This window comes from Geotrypetes seraphini, chromosome 2 (genome assembly GCF_902459505.1).
Source record: "Geotrypetes seraphini chromosome 2, aGeoSer1.1, whole genome shotgun sequence".
NCBI lineage: Eukaryota > Metazoa > Chordata > Amphibia > Gymnophiona > Dermophiidae > Geotrypetes > Geotrypetes seraphini.
In genome coordinates this window covers 70619693-70636725 of record NC_047085.1, presented here as the reverse complement: position 1 = coordinate 70636725, position 17033 = coordinate 70619693, and the positions used below count along the sequence as shown (strand labels likewise).

At 42.2% G+C, this 17033-nt stretch overlaps 1 protein-coding gene across 5 annotated transcripts in view; it reads left to right on the top strand.

Annotated features, from left to right (window-relative positions):
- MATN2 (matrilin 2) overlaps positions 1-10714 on the top strand; it is a 179932-nt gene extending 169218 nt beyond the window's left edge. For 4 of the 5 annotated variants that reach the window (XM_033934328.1, XM_033934326.1, XM_033934325.1 and 1 more), the window contains exons 14-16: positions 2219-2311; positions 3758-3856; positions 10490-10714. In XM_033934328.1, the coding sequence (XP_033790219.1) occupies positions 2219-2311; positions 3758-3856; positions 10490-10545 (248 nt within the window). In that variant the 3' untranslated portion in view covers positions 10546-10714. The remainder of the gene's footprint in view (positions 1-2218; positions 2312-3757; positions 3857-10489) is intronic. The other variant, XM_033934329.1, reaches the window with a different exon arrangement.
- Positions 10715-17033: the final 6319 nt, after the last annotated feature.

The window sequence follows — 17033 nt, the reverse complement described above, 5'->3', positions numbered from 1 at the left end:
CGCCAATCCAGTAATCTGCAACACGAAAGACAAGAGTGTTGCAGATCACTGGCGATGTCTGAAGCATTACAAGAAGTGCTACAATTCACGAGGAAGGGGGTTTTTCCCCCGAAATGGAATCTGTTGAATACATAATAGCATGCAGATATCAGACATAGTTGTAGTTTCCGCACTATGCAAATAAGTACTGGGCTTAACTTTTGATCGTTCTCCAGTTGATTTTTTACGATTGTGATTGAGACTAATGCACTTAAAGGCTTGAACTCTGAATACTGAGCGCTTTTGAGTTGAACAGCAGCGTCCAAAATTATTGCAATTATTAATTTTGATTAATTCCGCATTTTTTGCACTATAACATTTTCACTGAGCCTCACGTTGAGAGTAAGCCCAGGGATGTTTCACAAGTAAACCCTTTTATTGGGTAGACAATGTGACAACTTTGCCTATTAGCTTTGGTGGCGTTAGTTGTGAAAACTGAGGGCTCTCCCCACACACAATTATTATTATTATTATCATTATTTGTGGTATTTATGAGAGTCATTCTTGATTTTAGTGTTATTTTCACTAATTTTGGCCATTTGCTTTCGTCTCGCCATCAAGGAAGAATTTATTTTCTTGATAAATACTACATTCTTTCTTAAGTGGGTTTGTGTTGTTGAATATAGCATTAAGAGCATGTTAACTGCTAATGTGTTTTCATAGAAAGGTCCCTTAATTTATATTGCTCTCCTGTTTCTTATAATTTGAAGAGACCCAAATAAAGATTATTTAGTACTTTTCACTGCAATAAACCATATTCTTTCAGTCAGTATACTATTATCCTCTCATCTTTCCTGTCTCGTTGGCTCGCAATCTCAGGGTCATCTTTGAGTCATCTCTTTCCTTCTCTTTGCATATCCAGAAGAGCACCCAAATCTGTTGTTTCTTTCTCTACAATGTTGCTAAAATCTGGCCTTTCCTTTCTGAGCATACTACCAAGACTCATCCACGCTCTCATCTGGACTACTGCAACTTGCTTCTCACAGATCTTCCGCTAAGTCATCTCTCTCCCATTCAATCTGTTCAAAATTTTGCCGCACACCTTGTATTCCACCAGGGTAGTTATACTCATGTTACCCCTCTCTTCAAGTCGCTTCACTGGCTCCCTGTCTGCTTCCTCATATATTTCAAACTCCTCTTATTGTCCTATAAGTGTATTCACTCTGCAGCTCCTCAGTATCTCTCCTCTCTTACATCTCCCTATACTTCGCCCCAGAAACTCCATTCATTGGCTAAGTCTCTCTTGTCTGCACCCTTCTCCTTTATTGCCAATTCCCAACTCCATCCCTTCTACCTTGTTGCATCGTATTCCTGGAACAACCTGCCTGACTCGGTATGTTGGCCTCCATCTCTGGTGGTATTCAAATCCATGCTGAAGGTTCACTTTTTTGAAGCTGCATAGAAGTCAAAAAGAGCATAAGAATAGCTCTACTGAGTCAGACCAATAGTCCATCAAGCTCATTCTCACGCTGGCCAATCCAGGCCACTAGTACCCAGCCAAGTCCTAACCCAACTGATTTGTAAAGCACCCATGTCATTCCCTCTATCTGCCTCTTCATTCCCCTTGTAATTCCCTAGCTGAGCAGTGTGTATACATTTACCCTTTTTGTCCTGTGTGAATGTCATAATTAGACTGTAAGCTCTTCTGAACAGGAACATGTACAGCGCAGCATGTATCTGGTAGCAGTATAGAAATAATAAATAGTAGTAGTAAATAGTAGTAATGTAGAAATAATAAACAGTGGTAGGACATAGTAGTAATGTGGTCAAGACTAATTATATACCCAAGCTTCAGAAAGGTTCAGAAAAATTTTTGGAGGCCAGGTCCATAAAAATTAACCAGATAGACTTGATGAGTGTTCCCATTGTTTACTTCTAGGACTAGCCACTGTTGGAAACAGGCTGCAAGGCTCAGTGGACCATTGGTCTTACTCAGCATTTAACTTCTTATGTTCTTATTCACTAAGGGCCTGATTCTAAAAATGGTGCCCTAAGTTAGGCAGTGGTGGGTGCCCTTCCACCACTTGACTTAATTGGACATAGCACACACCATTTTTAGCGCCGCTTAGCACAAGGGCCCCGTTCTTTTTATGTTCCATTTTCCATTGCCATTAATTTAGTAACCTACTCTGCAGAGAGAATGAATTAATCAGAAATGCACTTTTATTACTTTTCCCAGTTTATCTTGCAGAATCCAAGTCGTCCAGCAGAGGTGCCCCACTTCCATTTACTTGTTCTATACCCACAATACAGTTCAGGCCTCTGTACGAAGGTGAGTCTTTTTGCAGTTCAGACCAGAGAACATTTCCAATAGATATCTTGCAAGCTTTCTCTTTAAATTCCATAAAATAAAAGGTGAAACCTACAATCCCTCTGTCTATACCACAGAACTGCCCTTAACCACTGGGGCAAAGGGACATTAATTTCCTATACAATTTAGAATATAAAATCTTAACCAGGCATTTTGCCTTTTGCCTCCATAGCCACACATTCTTTTCTTGAGTTCGCCTCTTACTCCTGCTTAGTCGGAGGCTGGGGAGCATGGCGGGGGGGGGGGGGGGGGCCGCAGAGATTTTTAAAATAGATTTGTAGTTGTAGCTGTAAGTACGCTGTTTTAATGAGCTTTTTAATCCTATTTTGCTGCGAATGTGAAGCTTTCCTATTTTATTTTTGAATTCCTTTCCTAATTTAATGTTTTCTAAATTTTTGCTAACCGCTTTGACCCATGTGTTAGATTAAGCGGTGTATCAAACGACGACAAACATAACCACACCAGGCCCTCTTCAACAAAAAGGAAGGCAGCGCACAACTTTGTCTGCTCTAGAACAGCTAAACTGACCTAAGCTCCTTATGGGGCGTAACGGGATGAAGCATCAGGCTCTCACTGCAGGAGAGAATATGGATGATGACGGTCGTCTAACTGCTTCTCTGCCCGTACTGCTATGAATGCTTTCATGAGATTGGATTTATTAATTTTATATACCACATTTGTACTGTAGTAGTAAAGCACTTTACACAAGGCAACTACTACTCACAGTGGCATAGTAAGGGTGGGCTGCCCCGGTCGCGGTCTTCTTAAGGGCGCGGCACCCCTCTTTCTCTCTGACCTCCCCCACCCCGCTCCTCTCCTTGCCGCGCGCATATGCCCCTTGCCTTCCGTATCTTTTTTACTTCCCTGGCGTGAGGTTGCTGCCCGCATCGGCACTGGCGTTCTCTCTGATGTCACTTCCGGGACCCACGCCTAGGAAGTGACATCAAAGGACGAGCCGACACCGACGTGGGCATGCTGCTTATGCCGGAGAAGTTTAAAAGGTATGGGGAAAGGGAAGGGCGCGAGCGCGCAGCAGGAGGGGTGGGGAAGGGGGCGGGGGAGGGGCACCGCTCACCCTTACTATGCCACTGACTGCTCATATTAAATACAAAAAGAATAAAAACGTTAACTCCAGATAAATGCAAACCACATTACTTAAAACACTGTTGGAATAACAAAGGTTTTAAAAGTTTACCTTAGTAAAATTAAGGGATCTCAAAGTCCCTCCTTGAGGGCCGCAATCCAGTCAGGTTTTCCCCAATGAATATGCATTGAAAGCAGTGCATGCACATAGATCTCATGCATATTCATTGGGGAAATCCTGAAAACCCGACTGGATTGCGGCCCTCAAGGAGGGACTTTGACAGATGTATTTTATAACAGAATGCATTTTACCTTCTTTTGTAGATACGCCTTTGGATGAAAATGAGGACCAATGCAAGTGTAAAAACCTTGTAGAATCCCAAAACAGTGCAAATGAAGAAGTGAGACGACTAACCAAACAATATATCCTTTCCCAGAAATGGTTATTGCTATGCCTACCTAAGATATATAATTCCTCACATTTGGCTGAAGGGAAGAATATCTAGACATATCTCTCACACATCATATCCTCAGTACCAACACACTAATCCTGATCATTTCTGTAATGACAGGAAGGGCTGAGGAGAGTGGCCAGTGAGTAATCTTAGTACACTGTGGTCTATCTTCCACCTCAGATGGTTAACTTTTACTAACGTATAGCGCGGGTTTTAGCATCTATGAGCATTGGAGCAATTACCGCCACTGCTAAAACCCGCATTATGTGTTAGTAAAAATGGGGGTAACTAGGGTAGGAGATTCTGACTATATACTAGATTAGGATTGTTATGCTAACTTGTATTGTTCCTGGGTTTTTTGCCAGCATCTTAAATATGTAATCTGTGTAGAGCTATGCAGGCATTATGTGGAATATAAGATCCAAATTGTATTGTTTTATATTGTACTGTATGTGCTCAGTTCCAGACTTGACAAAGTGCCTTGCCAAGCGTAGGGAAGTATAAGGACATATAGCTATGCATATGTATTTGACACACAGGGGAGCAGCAATTTTTACAATGGAAGATTAGGTTCTTACCTTGATAATCTTCTTTCTGGAAAAGGATATAGGAATCTGGACTATGGGTGAATATCCCCTGGTCGTGAATTGATTGCAGAAGGATGTCATACACATCTTTCAACTCTGCCTCCTTCCTCAGCAGGCTGTACTGCTACCTTCAGTTGTACCAAAGCAATCAAACATCACTCTAATAAAAGAACAAAAGGAGGGTAATGGGGAATCTCCCTGAAAATACAGGTCTGTAATGAATAAAGTGAACAATGTCAACACGAACATGATAAACTTAGGTGGAACAAACAAGCCATCTTTCTTTGTGCAACCAGCACTATCATACAGTATATGGAGCTCTTATAGTCTCATAAACTTTATTTTCTTTTCTTATTAATGAACCGTTACATTCTTATTTGACTGTCTGGTGAAGATCTCCATTTCTGGACTCATAAGAACTGTCCGAGGCCATAAGGAGGTGATTTATAACTTGTAATTGACAGGGCAGGGCATCCTGATTCTTATATCCTTTTCCAGAAAGAAGATTAATGAGGTAAGAATCTAATCTTCTATTCTGGTACAAGGATATATGAATCTGGACTATAGATCCAAAGCAGTATCGTACATCTAGGGCGGGACAGATGAGCCTGTCCAGAAAACTGAAGACTCAAAATTGGCATACTTTCGTACCGCGACGTCTATTCTGTAAAACTTTGTAAAGATATGGAGAGTAGAGCATGTAGCTGCCCTGCAGATCTCTTTGGGTGGAACTGCCCAAGTCTCTGCCCATGATGAAGCCATACTTCTGGTAGAATGGCCTCTCAGTGAAACTGGCGGCTGTTTGCTAGGGCCAGTGTACACTGACAAAATCGCCATCTGAATCCATCTAGAAACGGATAACTTGGAAGCTAGTCTGCAACGTCTAACCTGACTAATCAGGATAAAAAGATGGTCTAAGAAATAAAAGTCATTGGTCTTTTCCAAATAATGGAGCAACTCTCTCATATCTAGTAATTGCAAAATTTATCTTGCTTCGTTGAGCCTGTGGAATGAAACGCAAGCATGTGAACTTCTTGGTTGAGATGGAAGCTGAAATAACCTTTGGCAGGAAAGAAGGAACCATGCAAAGGGAAATCCCAACTTCTGTGATCCTGAGAAATGGTTCTCTGCAGGATAGAGCTTATAATTCAGAGACATGTCTCATAGAAACAATCTCAAAAAAAGTGAATTCAATAATATGATACTTAATTAAATAAAACTAAAATAAAATAAAATTTGAATTAGAGTGCTCAGTGTAATATCTTATTCAAAACCAGCAGGTTTGTAGAATAAAGATGTAACAATTCTACATCATTGCACTCACCTGCCTACCAACCTCTTTATCACTTATTGAATCTGAACTATGATAGTCAACTTCTGAAAACAAAGCAATTATTCAAAAATGTAGAAAGTACTTAGCTGAATTTAGATGATGTCAGCCTTCAAATGAGGAATGTAAAGTCCAGAATCAATGACTGTTATCTTCTCTAGATGGAAAATGAAAATATATATTCTTAAACGTTGATGCAGGTGCTAACAATCTTGCAATGAACGTACTCCAAGTTTATACTGCTGGTTTCGATCCAACATCAAAATGAAAGTGAGTCCCCAAAAAAGAAAACTGCTGAAACTCAACAATATTGAACCATGTGACAAAAACTCCTCAATGTGAGACGAACAATTATCCAAAATTTCCTCAACACCGATCGTGTTTCACCACGGATTGCTTCATCAGGAGGAAAAAATGTGAGCTAAAAATTGACAAATAAAAACATCATGTAGTGCAGTTATCAAAAACTATCACATATAGAAATATTGAAATTATTTTATAAACTCAAAGTTTTAATTACTCTCGGACCTCCTAACAGAGGGAACACGCAGCCAGAGAATCTCCACATGAAGAACTGAATCAACGTGAGACGTGTAGACGTATATATGAGCGTCAGATAGTCACATGGTAAACAACGTCATGATGTCATGCTATCTCTTGTCACGGAAAACAGAATCCTATTAACAACTATCTAATAGTCCATTCTATTTCTTTGTTGAGGCCATTAGGCGCAACTGTTTTCCAAGTGAAAATTAAACGTTGTTCATGGTATATTAAAGTATGAGAGATATCACCCTGTCTACTGAAATTGAATTGTCTGATTACACAGAACTTCAGATCTTCCAATGAATGGCCAGTCGAATGCCAATGATCAGTTAAAGGGGCTTCAGATTTATTGGTGTAAATACTACTCAGGTGTTCCGCTATTCTCAATTTGATAGCTCTCTTAGTTTGGCCTATGTAGATCTTATTACAAGGACAGAAAATCCCATATATTACATGAGAAGTTTCACAATCTGAGTGACCTCGTAGATAATAGAATTTATTCGTATTGGGTATCATAATATGATCAGTAATCAGAGAATGACGACAATATTTGTATTTGCCACAACATGTGTGTCCACCTATGGCTGTATTATCTTGATCAATGAAACTACTATTGAAATGTTCACTTAAGTTTTTATTCCTTTTATGTGCAAACATAGGAACATCTGTAAACACTGAATGAAAACTCAATATGTTCCAATGTTTGTATATGATCTTTTGAATATGAAACAATCGCCACCAGAAACACTGTCTTTACAGTGAGATCCAGAAGTGATGCCTTCCACAGATGCTCATAGGGAGCTTTATTAAGTCCCTTCAAAACGCTGTTAAGGTTCCACACCGGGAATGGCTGGCAGATAGGAGGAGGTAACCTGAGTGCTTCCTTCAAAAATCTGGCCACGTCTGGGTGAGAAGCCAAAGAACTCTTTTCTACTTGAGTTCGAAAGCATGAGAGACCAGCCACTTGTACTTTAAGGGATTCTACCAATAGACCCTTTCCTAGTTCAGCTTTCAGGAATGCCATAACCACCACAATTGGTGTTTTAAAAGGCTCCACATTGTCTCTCACACCAGAGTTGAAAAGCCTTCCAAGCCTTAGCATAGGCTCTGACTGCATAGGCTTCTTAACTGTAAGTAGAATAAAGATGACTACTTCTGAGTATTCTTTTCATGTTAAGACTGTTTTCATGTTAGACTGCTTTTCATGTTAAGCAGTCTATGCCTGCTAGTAGTGGTCCTGTAGCAGCAAAGCATTTAGGAGCCGACAGGATTTCATCCCCATGTTTAAACACACACATTCCTGAGTTTGATGCTGTACCAATCCAAAACTCTAGAGGGAGCTACTCGGCTCAAACACCTGTTGAACACACAGTACACTGCAAGAGCTATCCCCGTAATCAGAAGGCAGTGAGAGAAACTCCCACACCTGGTACTTAGGGGTGGGGCTGCATATTTTTAAATGCAAAGGCTGAATTGTTAGAGGGGAGGAGGAGTACAGTACAGTTAGAAGCATGCAAAGATGCAGGGCTGAGAGGTCAGGCTGACACTGAATAGCCAATGGCTATGGAACTGAAGGAAGCAGGAACAGAGACTACAGTCAAGAAAGTCTACCATACCAGCCCATGGACCAGCAGCCAGAGGACATGGATATCTGTTAATCCATTAAGGCAACTGGAAAGTTGTTGTCTTATTTGGAAATCAAAGTGAGGACTGCATTTAAAACTGGAGGAAACTTTGTGCTACTGATTCATTTTCTTTGCTGGTAAACTGTGTATAAAAACTGAATCCTTTAAAGAACTGCTTTTCCACCAAGGACCAATAATTGACAACGTGTGTTCGAAAACTTTTTTTTCTGATTTTTGCTTTTTGTTTTCCTATCTGAGTGCAGGTGGGGGAAGTGCACTAGTGTCAGCTATGCTGCCCAGCTGGGATCATCTCAGATCCAAAGCTTCACTACTCAAGAGAAAAAAAAGCTGAAAATAATAAAGTAAGTAGAGCAGATCAGAAAATTTATCTGAGAATCTCATTAGAATCTCGGAGAGAGCAGGAGCCAGAAGGCCTTGAGTGTGCGCAGATGCTCAAGGCCCAGCAGAGATCAGCAGCAGGCTCTTTTGGCAACGACACGTCTTGTGGGTTGGTGCTGCGTGCCGGTGCCTGATTGTGGTAAGGGTTTGGGCGGACAGGCGGGAGGCGATGCCGGTTCTCTGGGGTGGGGGCTCGCATATCGAGTCAACGCTCGGTTTGTAAGGCAAGATTTGCGAGAATGTTTTGCTCGTCTTGCAAAACACTCGCAAACCATGTTACTCGCAAACCGAGGTTTGACTATATCTATTGCACCTGTGCATCAAGCTGTTCAGTGTGTTTGTTGTTATTATTACTACCACTAGGTGGCACTATAAGAGCTGCTTCCATCAGAAGCAGCAGGATATTTCACACAGTTTACACTCCTTGCTGTCTTTGTAATATCACACTTATTAAGGGCAAGATCATCAGACAGAGGATTACGGGACGTTCAGTGACAAATGTGCTAACTTTGCAAACAGCTAAGCCAGTGAATAAAAGCAGGATGCACAAAGCTCTGACACCATAGTAAAAAATACCATGGTGGGAACAATTTTTCATTAGTCGGTGATGCTCTGCATGAATAGCAAGCATATTATATGCATGCTATTCGTGTGGAGCAGCCCCAATAAAAGGGGGAGGAATTGTGCCTAGTGCTTCCTCAGAAGAGAAATCACTAGCACAGCTCCTCCTCCTGCCTGCCTGAACCAGCAACTCCTGCCACTGCTTTCCCTACCTACTGGTTCTGGAGTCATTATCAGCTGAGTCAGCAGGGGCTGAGCGGCAGGGGAAGCCCCCAAGCCACTAATTGGTCGGAAAAGCTGTTTGACCCCTACTTTTGTTTGACTTGGTTCAGTCCCTGCGTGGAGGTGTCCCTATGTCTTTTGTTGCTTTCTTTACCCTGGTTTCTGAAATGGCACAGATACACATCTATGTCTCAGCACTTACATGGGTGTGTTCAGAAATACCATTACAAGAACAGAAAAAAAGCACAATGGGCCTTCAGATACTGGGTGATAACAATTCTTTAATTGAAAGACCCGACATGGGCCATGTTTCGACATCTCTGCCTGCATCAGGGGTCAAGAAGCATAAATAAGAGCACTCATAAACATCTAAAAGAAATCTTGCAGATGCGTACTGCCTTGTCAAAAGCCATACATCGTTGGATTATTTATAGATGCTTGGAGCATAGGCTCATAACACAACTGTTACTCAACGTTGGATGTTTATGAGTGCTCTTATTTATGCTGTGGAATGCTGCTTTGTTTGGGGGGAGGGCTCAGGAACTCCGCCCTGGTGCATAACCATCCCAGCAGCAAACAAATCCCCCCCCCCCCCGAGCTATAGTTTTAAATCTTCAGGCAGCCGCCATGCAGCGTCCACGAGTAAGCCTGCCCCCCAGAAATAGAATAAAGGGTTTCGGGGCAGGCCTGCTGTTTGACGCTATGTGGCGGCTGCCCGAAAATTTAAAAGCGTAACACCGGGAGATGGGAGGTCAGAAAGCCATAAGATATTGGGGAGGCCATGGTCCCTGTGGCCTTCCCCATTCCTATGGTGCAGGTGGAGATGCCGAAACAAGGCCCGTGTCAGGTCTTATAATTAAAGCATTATATTCCCCAGTATTTGAAGGCCCTTTGTACTTTTTTACTGTTCTTGTATATTTCGTACTTTGTATCCCTCCACTGTTTGTCCAGAAATACCATTATACAGGGGCTTGTGCTAACACTGAAGCATGTATGTTGCTGTTGCCCCATTGATATTTGTAAAATGATCTCTCCTGCCACATGAGCTAGTGTATGAACCTCCATTCCTGCATGCATTTTAGAAAAGACTTTTCATCGGCAAATCTTTTCTAAAATACTAGTGGAAATTGACACACCCTGACCTGGATGTCCAAGTTCTTATTTCAACATTCTTTAGCTCAGGGGTAAGAGTAGCAATATGTAATAGGCAGATTCCTACATTCTATCTAGAATGGGGCTTGTAATATTCTAGAATTGTTGTTTTCCCAAATGGATTTTAACAGAATTTATATTCAAGCTATGTTATGGCTTTATCCTTAACTTCTGACTACTGGAAGTAATAACACAACGAATGGAAGATCTTGAAAACCGTCTGAGATACAGATGAAAAGAAATGACCCAAAGTATGCTTTGTACAGTGCAAAGGAAAATATTCTGATCTATGCAAAGAGCTGTTATTTGGACCAAGCATTTTTAATTTTATAAGTATCATTTTGCTGTGGTACTTTGTGTACTTTTTAAAACTGCCAATAAAATTGGTATTTTTCTCTCTCTGAGTCCATCTGACAATATTGCTAATGGACAACTAATTTAATTGCAAATGCAACTGTAAAACTCTTTGTACTGTAAAAGCCCAGACCTCTTTGTATGCAGCTGTCACAGCTCACCTCTAGGGTATGCCCTTCTACAAAGAGCTTAATATAATTGCTAGTTCCTCATTTGGTCTAAGAGGGCATTTTCAAAATGTTTGCACAAATAAATAACAATTTATGCACAGAAACTGGCTGAAAATTGCCCTCCATCAATATGGCTAAAAGTGCACATAAGGGCCAGATTTTATACATGGCGCTAAAAAAAAAAATCAATGCAGAAAAAAAACACGCCTGGTGCTATTCTGTAAATCATGCAAAAAGATAGGCACAACCATTTACACCAACTAAAACCTGGTGTAAAATGCCTATGCCTAAATTCAGTGCAGATTCGACATATTCTCTAAAAGTGCATAATTTTTAGGAACACCCACAACCTACCCATGCCCATCCCACAGCCACCCCCCCTTTTCAGATCCACTGTATGGAATACGTTTAGAGAATTGGGCGCATAAATTTTAATTAGTGCCAGTTAGTGCTGATAATTGCTTATTAGTTACCAATCAATGCCAATTGGCTAATTAAGTTGTGTATGCAGTTTGGTTGCACAGCCAAATTTGCATGCACAACTGTAGTTGCCATATATAGAATCCTGGGGATATGCATATAGGGCTATAGTGAGCTATGTAAGAATGGTGAAGTACAATGGGGAGTGCCAAAATTGCCTCCCCTTGACCGTGATGCAGTGGGCAGGGCAGGAGCACTGGGGGGCATTTTGCACAGGACGCGTTTCTGGCTTGTCTCACCCCTCTATGTGTACTTTAAGCTGCATTTCTCGGAGGTTTTCCTCGTACATGGTTTGAGCAAGATCAGAAAATAGAACATGTATTTTGCATTTTTAAACCTACACACATTTTTCTATAGTAAATCCACCCGGAGAAATAGCAAGTGCAAAGTTTCATAAAGGAACATATGCATGTACTCACCTTGAAACTAAGAGAGGAATTCTATATAAATCACTCAGAGTTGGACACCAGGATCATCCACTCTCAGCTAGTATTCTGCAAAGGTTGTAATATGTAGAATAGTCTTTATAGACTACTAGCTTAGCATGCATTTCACGCCTACGTTTGGGCATAAGCATTTACATCTAACAAAACCCCCTATTCCTCTGCCCTCCAACCCAGCCTGCTGATTAACTATTCCCCTTAACTGTATCCATGATATCCTGTTTGTCTGTCTTGGCTGTTTAGATTGTAAGCTCTTTTGAGCAGGGACTGTTTTCTTCTTCTTTGTGACTCTGTGTAGCGCTGTGTGCATCTGGTAGCGCTATAGAAATAGAAGTAGTAAATGCCCCTGCCATGGCAATGCACCCTTTGGAGTTGCATGCTATGAAAAATAGATGCATATTATAAAAGAAGGCATAGGGTAGTTCCATGCATACCTCCTAATGACTGCCAATTAAGTGCTTGTTAATGTCATTTATTGATTGTTATCACCAATTGATCCAAGATCTGCATACAAAGTAATAGGCTTAACACCCAAAATTGAGTGCCCAGGTTTGGCAACCTATAAGTACATAGTCCACAGATAAAATAAATTTCTGGACTTTATCTCATGGTGAATAGTTTGGAAATTGCTCCAAGAATCTTATTTTGCTTTATGAAAATGGTAAAATGGGTTATTGTTGATCAGTTACAGGAATGGACTAAGACCCAGAAAATCAAGGTTCAGATTGCACATCTCCCATTAACACCCCTTGTAACACAGAACAAATAATTTACCCTGGTTTTCTCAGGTACCCTCTTAACTTCAAAATGAATCAAGATTAGAATTTATTGTTCCTGAATATTTATCACCATTGGCAACAGCACAACGGATCTGGAAAACTAGAGAAAACTTGAAAAAAGTTTATTCAAAATACAAAGGACCGCTGAAAGTTCTCAGCCTAACCAAGAAGAGAATGATGTGGAGCCATGAAACTTACAAGTTATTCCACACTTTTCGTTTCATATCATTGAAAATGATTTCTCTGGACATGGACAAACTTCCTACCCCATTTAGCCCTTTCTTCCATCTCTGAAGGAGACTAGGCCCATATTTGGTTCATTGGTCATGTGATTTCTTATCACTAGTCATTTTCCCTAACATTAGCAACTCTATAATGACTTATAAAGCTATTGGTTTCACTTCTGTTAGCATTTACATTTAGACTAGCTGAGATCATTATTTATTTCAATGCATTGGACATCTTGTAACAACATGTTTGCTTAGGGCACAGTGACCTGTTTCCTGTTCTAGAACTATCTATTTCCCAATCTTACTTTAAAACCCTGGTCTATATTTCTGGTGCCTAGGGTCCCATCAAGCCACGATTCTGGAAGCGGTGCCTATCGGTGATTAACACACAGCAGGCACCTGTTTTGTAGGTGCCTGCTGCGGTAGGCACCACTTACAGAATCAGCCCCTGTGTATCTTATGGAGTCTTGGCTCTCTGATAGTGACTTTTCATATCTTTCCCAGGCTTCCTATCTTGGCCAGTTGAATAGCCAGACAGCCAAATTCCTGGAGGAACAGTCCATAGTCTTTTATTAAGACATGGGGGAAGCCTCTGCTTGACCTGGATTGATAGCATGGAATGTTGCTACTCTATGGGTTTTGGCCAGGTACTAGTGACCTGGATTGGCCACCATGAGAATGGGTTACTGGGCTTGATGGACCATTGGCCTGACCCAATAAGGCTATTCTTATGTTCTTATGTCACTGGATAGAAATATGGTAATGGGGAGTTGATTAAAAATGAAAGGGAATGGAAGACTGGATGAATGAGTGAGATGGGGAATGGGAGAGCTAGTGGGTGAGAGGAGATGGAATTTGATAGGTAGCTGAGAATTAAAATGAGAATGATGAGAAAGAGGGTGAAATCTGAGTGAACAAAGAGGCAATAAAAAAAAGAGGAAAGCTATAAAAGAAAGATCAGTATGTCAAAGGTAGGGCTGCGCACTCAAGAGCCAAGCCAGAAGAACAAAGCAACCCGGAACTTCCATGACAACCAGGCCCAAGTGAGAAGGCCTGGGTAGACACTCGGGTACCAACCATGCTGAACCCACAAACACATCAGAGCCACTCACCACAGTCTTTGAGGTAGGTCTGAAGCCACTAGAAGGATACGGTCTGGATAACTCTCAAGCCACCAAAGGACCTCGGCCTGGGTAGAAAGATGCAATGAAGAACCTCTAGAGGCCACAGCTATACTTGAGCCTCGAGCCCTTCGCTACTGAGCTAAAATCTGCAGCTGAAGAAGTGTGGCACACTTTTATTTTCCCTGCTGAGGTCATGAAGTCGATGCGGGGCTGACCTCAGCACCTCACAATCGCCTGAAGTGCTTGAGGTGACAGGGCCTACTCCCTGGTGTCTAGAGTCTGACAGCTGATGAAATCCACTTGAATATAGTCCATTCCAGCCACCTATGCCACCGTCAGCATTGGGAGATAATGTGCCATCCAAAGAAAAAGAAAGCGGGACTCCGCCAGCCCCTCCAGAAACCTCAGGAAGCCTTTTAGGGCTAGATGAATGATGGACCACTTCCTCTGTAACAGAATCCAGTGAGCCCCACCAGCCCTGAAGGCTGGCATCCGTGGTTACCACCATCCAGGAGGCAATGTGCAATGGAACGCCTTGGTAGAGCGACTGAGGTTGAAGCCTCCAAAGACCATTGCAGCTTCATGGCTAAGACATCTCAGACACCAAGCGAGAGAGCCAGGCCTACTGAAGAGAACACAAGTACGCTCTCACCCAAGGAACCACCTCCAGTGGGTCCCCATGGAGCCTAGAACCTGTAGATAGCATTCAGTGGGCTGACATAAAATACGCTGACCCTGAAGCCAGACCTCTCAAAAGGTCATAGAACAATCTATCATGAAGTCCATCCCAGCCATCCTGGCAAAAATCTGAATTTTAATGAAGCAGGGAGAAGTTGAAAAAAAGATTGCTGAAAATGCAAGATGGACGCTGTACCTGAATTTGCATCAAAAACGTGCTACAAATGGCACTTCCCAAAAATAAAAAATTACCAAACTAGCATTTTTCAGGTGGGGGAACACACTGGAAAACACTCAAAATTCCTAGAAATTAAGTTTTTTAGAATCGTTCTTACTCACAAACGCTGGTCACAGAAACTGCAGCTGCTCTCTAGCCCCAATTAAGAGCCAGAGTGAAAATTCACTGCCACAGTGCTAGAAAAACTGTCCTCAAGCTGATCTTCGGGCTGCCAGTCAGACTCCACTGTCTGACAATGCCTCCACACCTGTGGACCACCGACTGTGCACGGAGATGGGCAGAGGCGGGAAAACGAAGCCTGCATGCTATGGAACACCGCTGAGCCCCCTAAGCATGCTGAACAGTCTGCGCTCGACCCCCCCCCCCCCTGCTTAACAGGGAGTGAGATAAGGTCAGGGATGGCCCTGTCATCCAAGGAAGATTAGCAGACTAGCTAACAGGTACCCTGAAGGGATCAGGAGTCGGCCTGTCAGCTATAGACCAAAGTCTGTGAATTCTCAAGCAGGCAGCACTTCAAATGTTCATAGATCGCGAAAGAACCACGAAAGGGAATGAAACTACGTCGAATTAAAAATAATAAATTGGAGAAAGCCGAACTAACACTCTGCAACCACATGCAGAAGAGAGATACTGATGGAAGGAGTTAAGCTAGCCTGTGATGTATCCTAGAGGCAGAGTGAAAAACTTATACAGTAATTCTCTTCTGCAACCCATGCAAGTAAAGGGAAATAACCCTATGATCTACGAGAATGTCTCACCTATTGCACTGGAAATCTGAATTAAAGAGAGCATAGGACACTTACATAGGATCTCAAAGGTAGAGAGAAGGATAGTAAATAGTATGGATAAGCAGACTTGGATAGTACATATGGTCTTCATCTATATTTCTATACCCTAGAACAGTACTGGAAAAACATCTCATTGGCCTTAAATCTCACTCATTGGAGTGTAATATTTAGAGGTTTCTGGGGTTAAGATTCAGTTCCCCCTCCTCCAAAACCCTAAAATCGCTATTTTATTTTATTTTTTTTTTGATCTAGCTTCAACTCTGATTTTTGGCTAATTTTTGGCTTGTTTATCTCAATTGTGGCCATTTTGGATTTTTAGCAATCTTTTTAAAACATATTTTTTCAGTCTCAAAACCAATCCATTTTACTAGAGTATACCTCTCATGGATGCCACAGGCCATTCTAGTCCTGGATCCTGCATTCCTTGCGCAGAGTTGCCAGTTGAGGAGAAGCCATGTTCAGCCTGCCGTGGGACACGAGAGAAAGGGGCTGGCACCCCCAAAACGTTGGCACCCCCAAAATTCCAGAAAATCTGGGCTAAGGAGAAGAGATCCTGCTCAGATGACCTGAGCAGTGATGGGGTGAAATGCACTTGCGTGGTGGCGGATAAATCTCCTTTTCCCCAGTCTGGGGTTGTGCAAGGAGCCTCAGGGCCCCCAATGCAAGGCTTCTCTGATTTTGTCATTTTCTTATGGAAAATCTACTTAACAGGACCGGGAAGCTCTGCACTGCCTACAGGTGTGCCAGCTCCGCCTCAAGCCGGTATTTCTCAGGCAGGTATCATCGCCTCATACCACTCTGGCTCCTAGTGTCAGAGACCCTTTGGAATAGGACTGGTAAGACTGGAAGTCACTTGCCATGCCTTTATTTTCACAGGGCTCTTCTGCGATGGTGGATGATTTGGGATCCCTCAGTGTGTTGCCTTTTAGATCTGACACACTCTCTATATTGAAGTTTGATGTCCAGCAGCCCTCCACCTTGCAGTACCCTGTCATATTGGCACTAATGCACAAACTTTTTCCTGCTCATCCAGATATCACCTCCGTAGTCACTGACCAATGGGAGGCACCTGAGAGCTCTCTAAGGGTAGCCAAAGCTATGTCTAGGCTCTGTCCTATGGCTTCAGACTTCCAACAGCTATTTGTTCAGCTGAAGGTGGACTCTGCAGTAGCACAAATGACCAAATGCACCTCCCTTCCTAGTGAAGGTAGAGTGATGCTAAAGGATGCATAGGACTGTAAAGTGGATTTGATCCTTAAAAGACAGTTTGAAACGCTGGCTTTGCAGCAGCTGCCTCCTTTGTGGTAGGGGCCTGCCATACCAGATTGCAAACTTGTCCCTCTGCACCCACATGTTTAAGGAGGGAGTAGATTAGGTGGCCGATACTCATTATGACATCATCAGAGTCCTGAGTAAGGTTTCGACTTGCTCCATTTCTG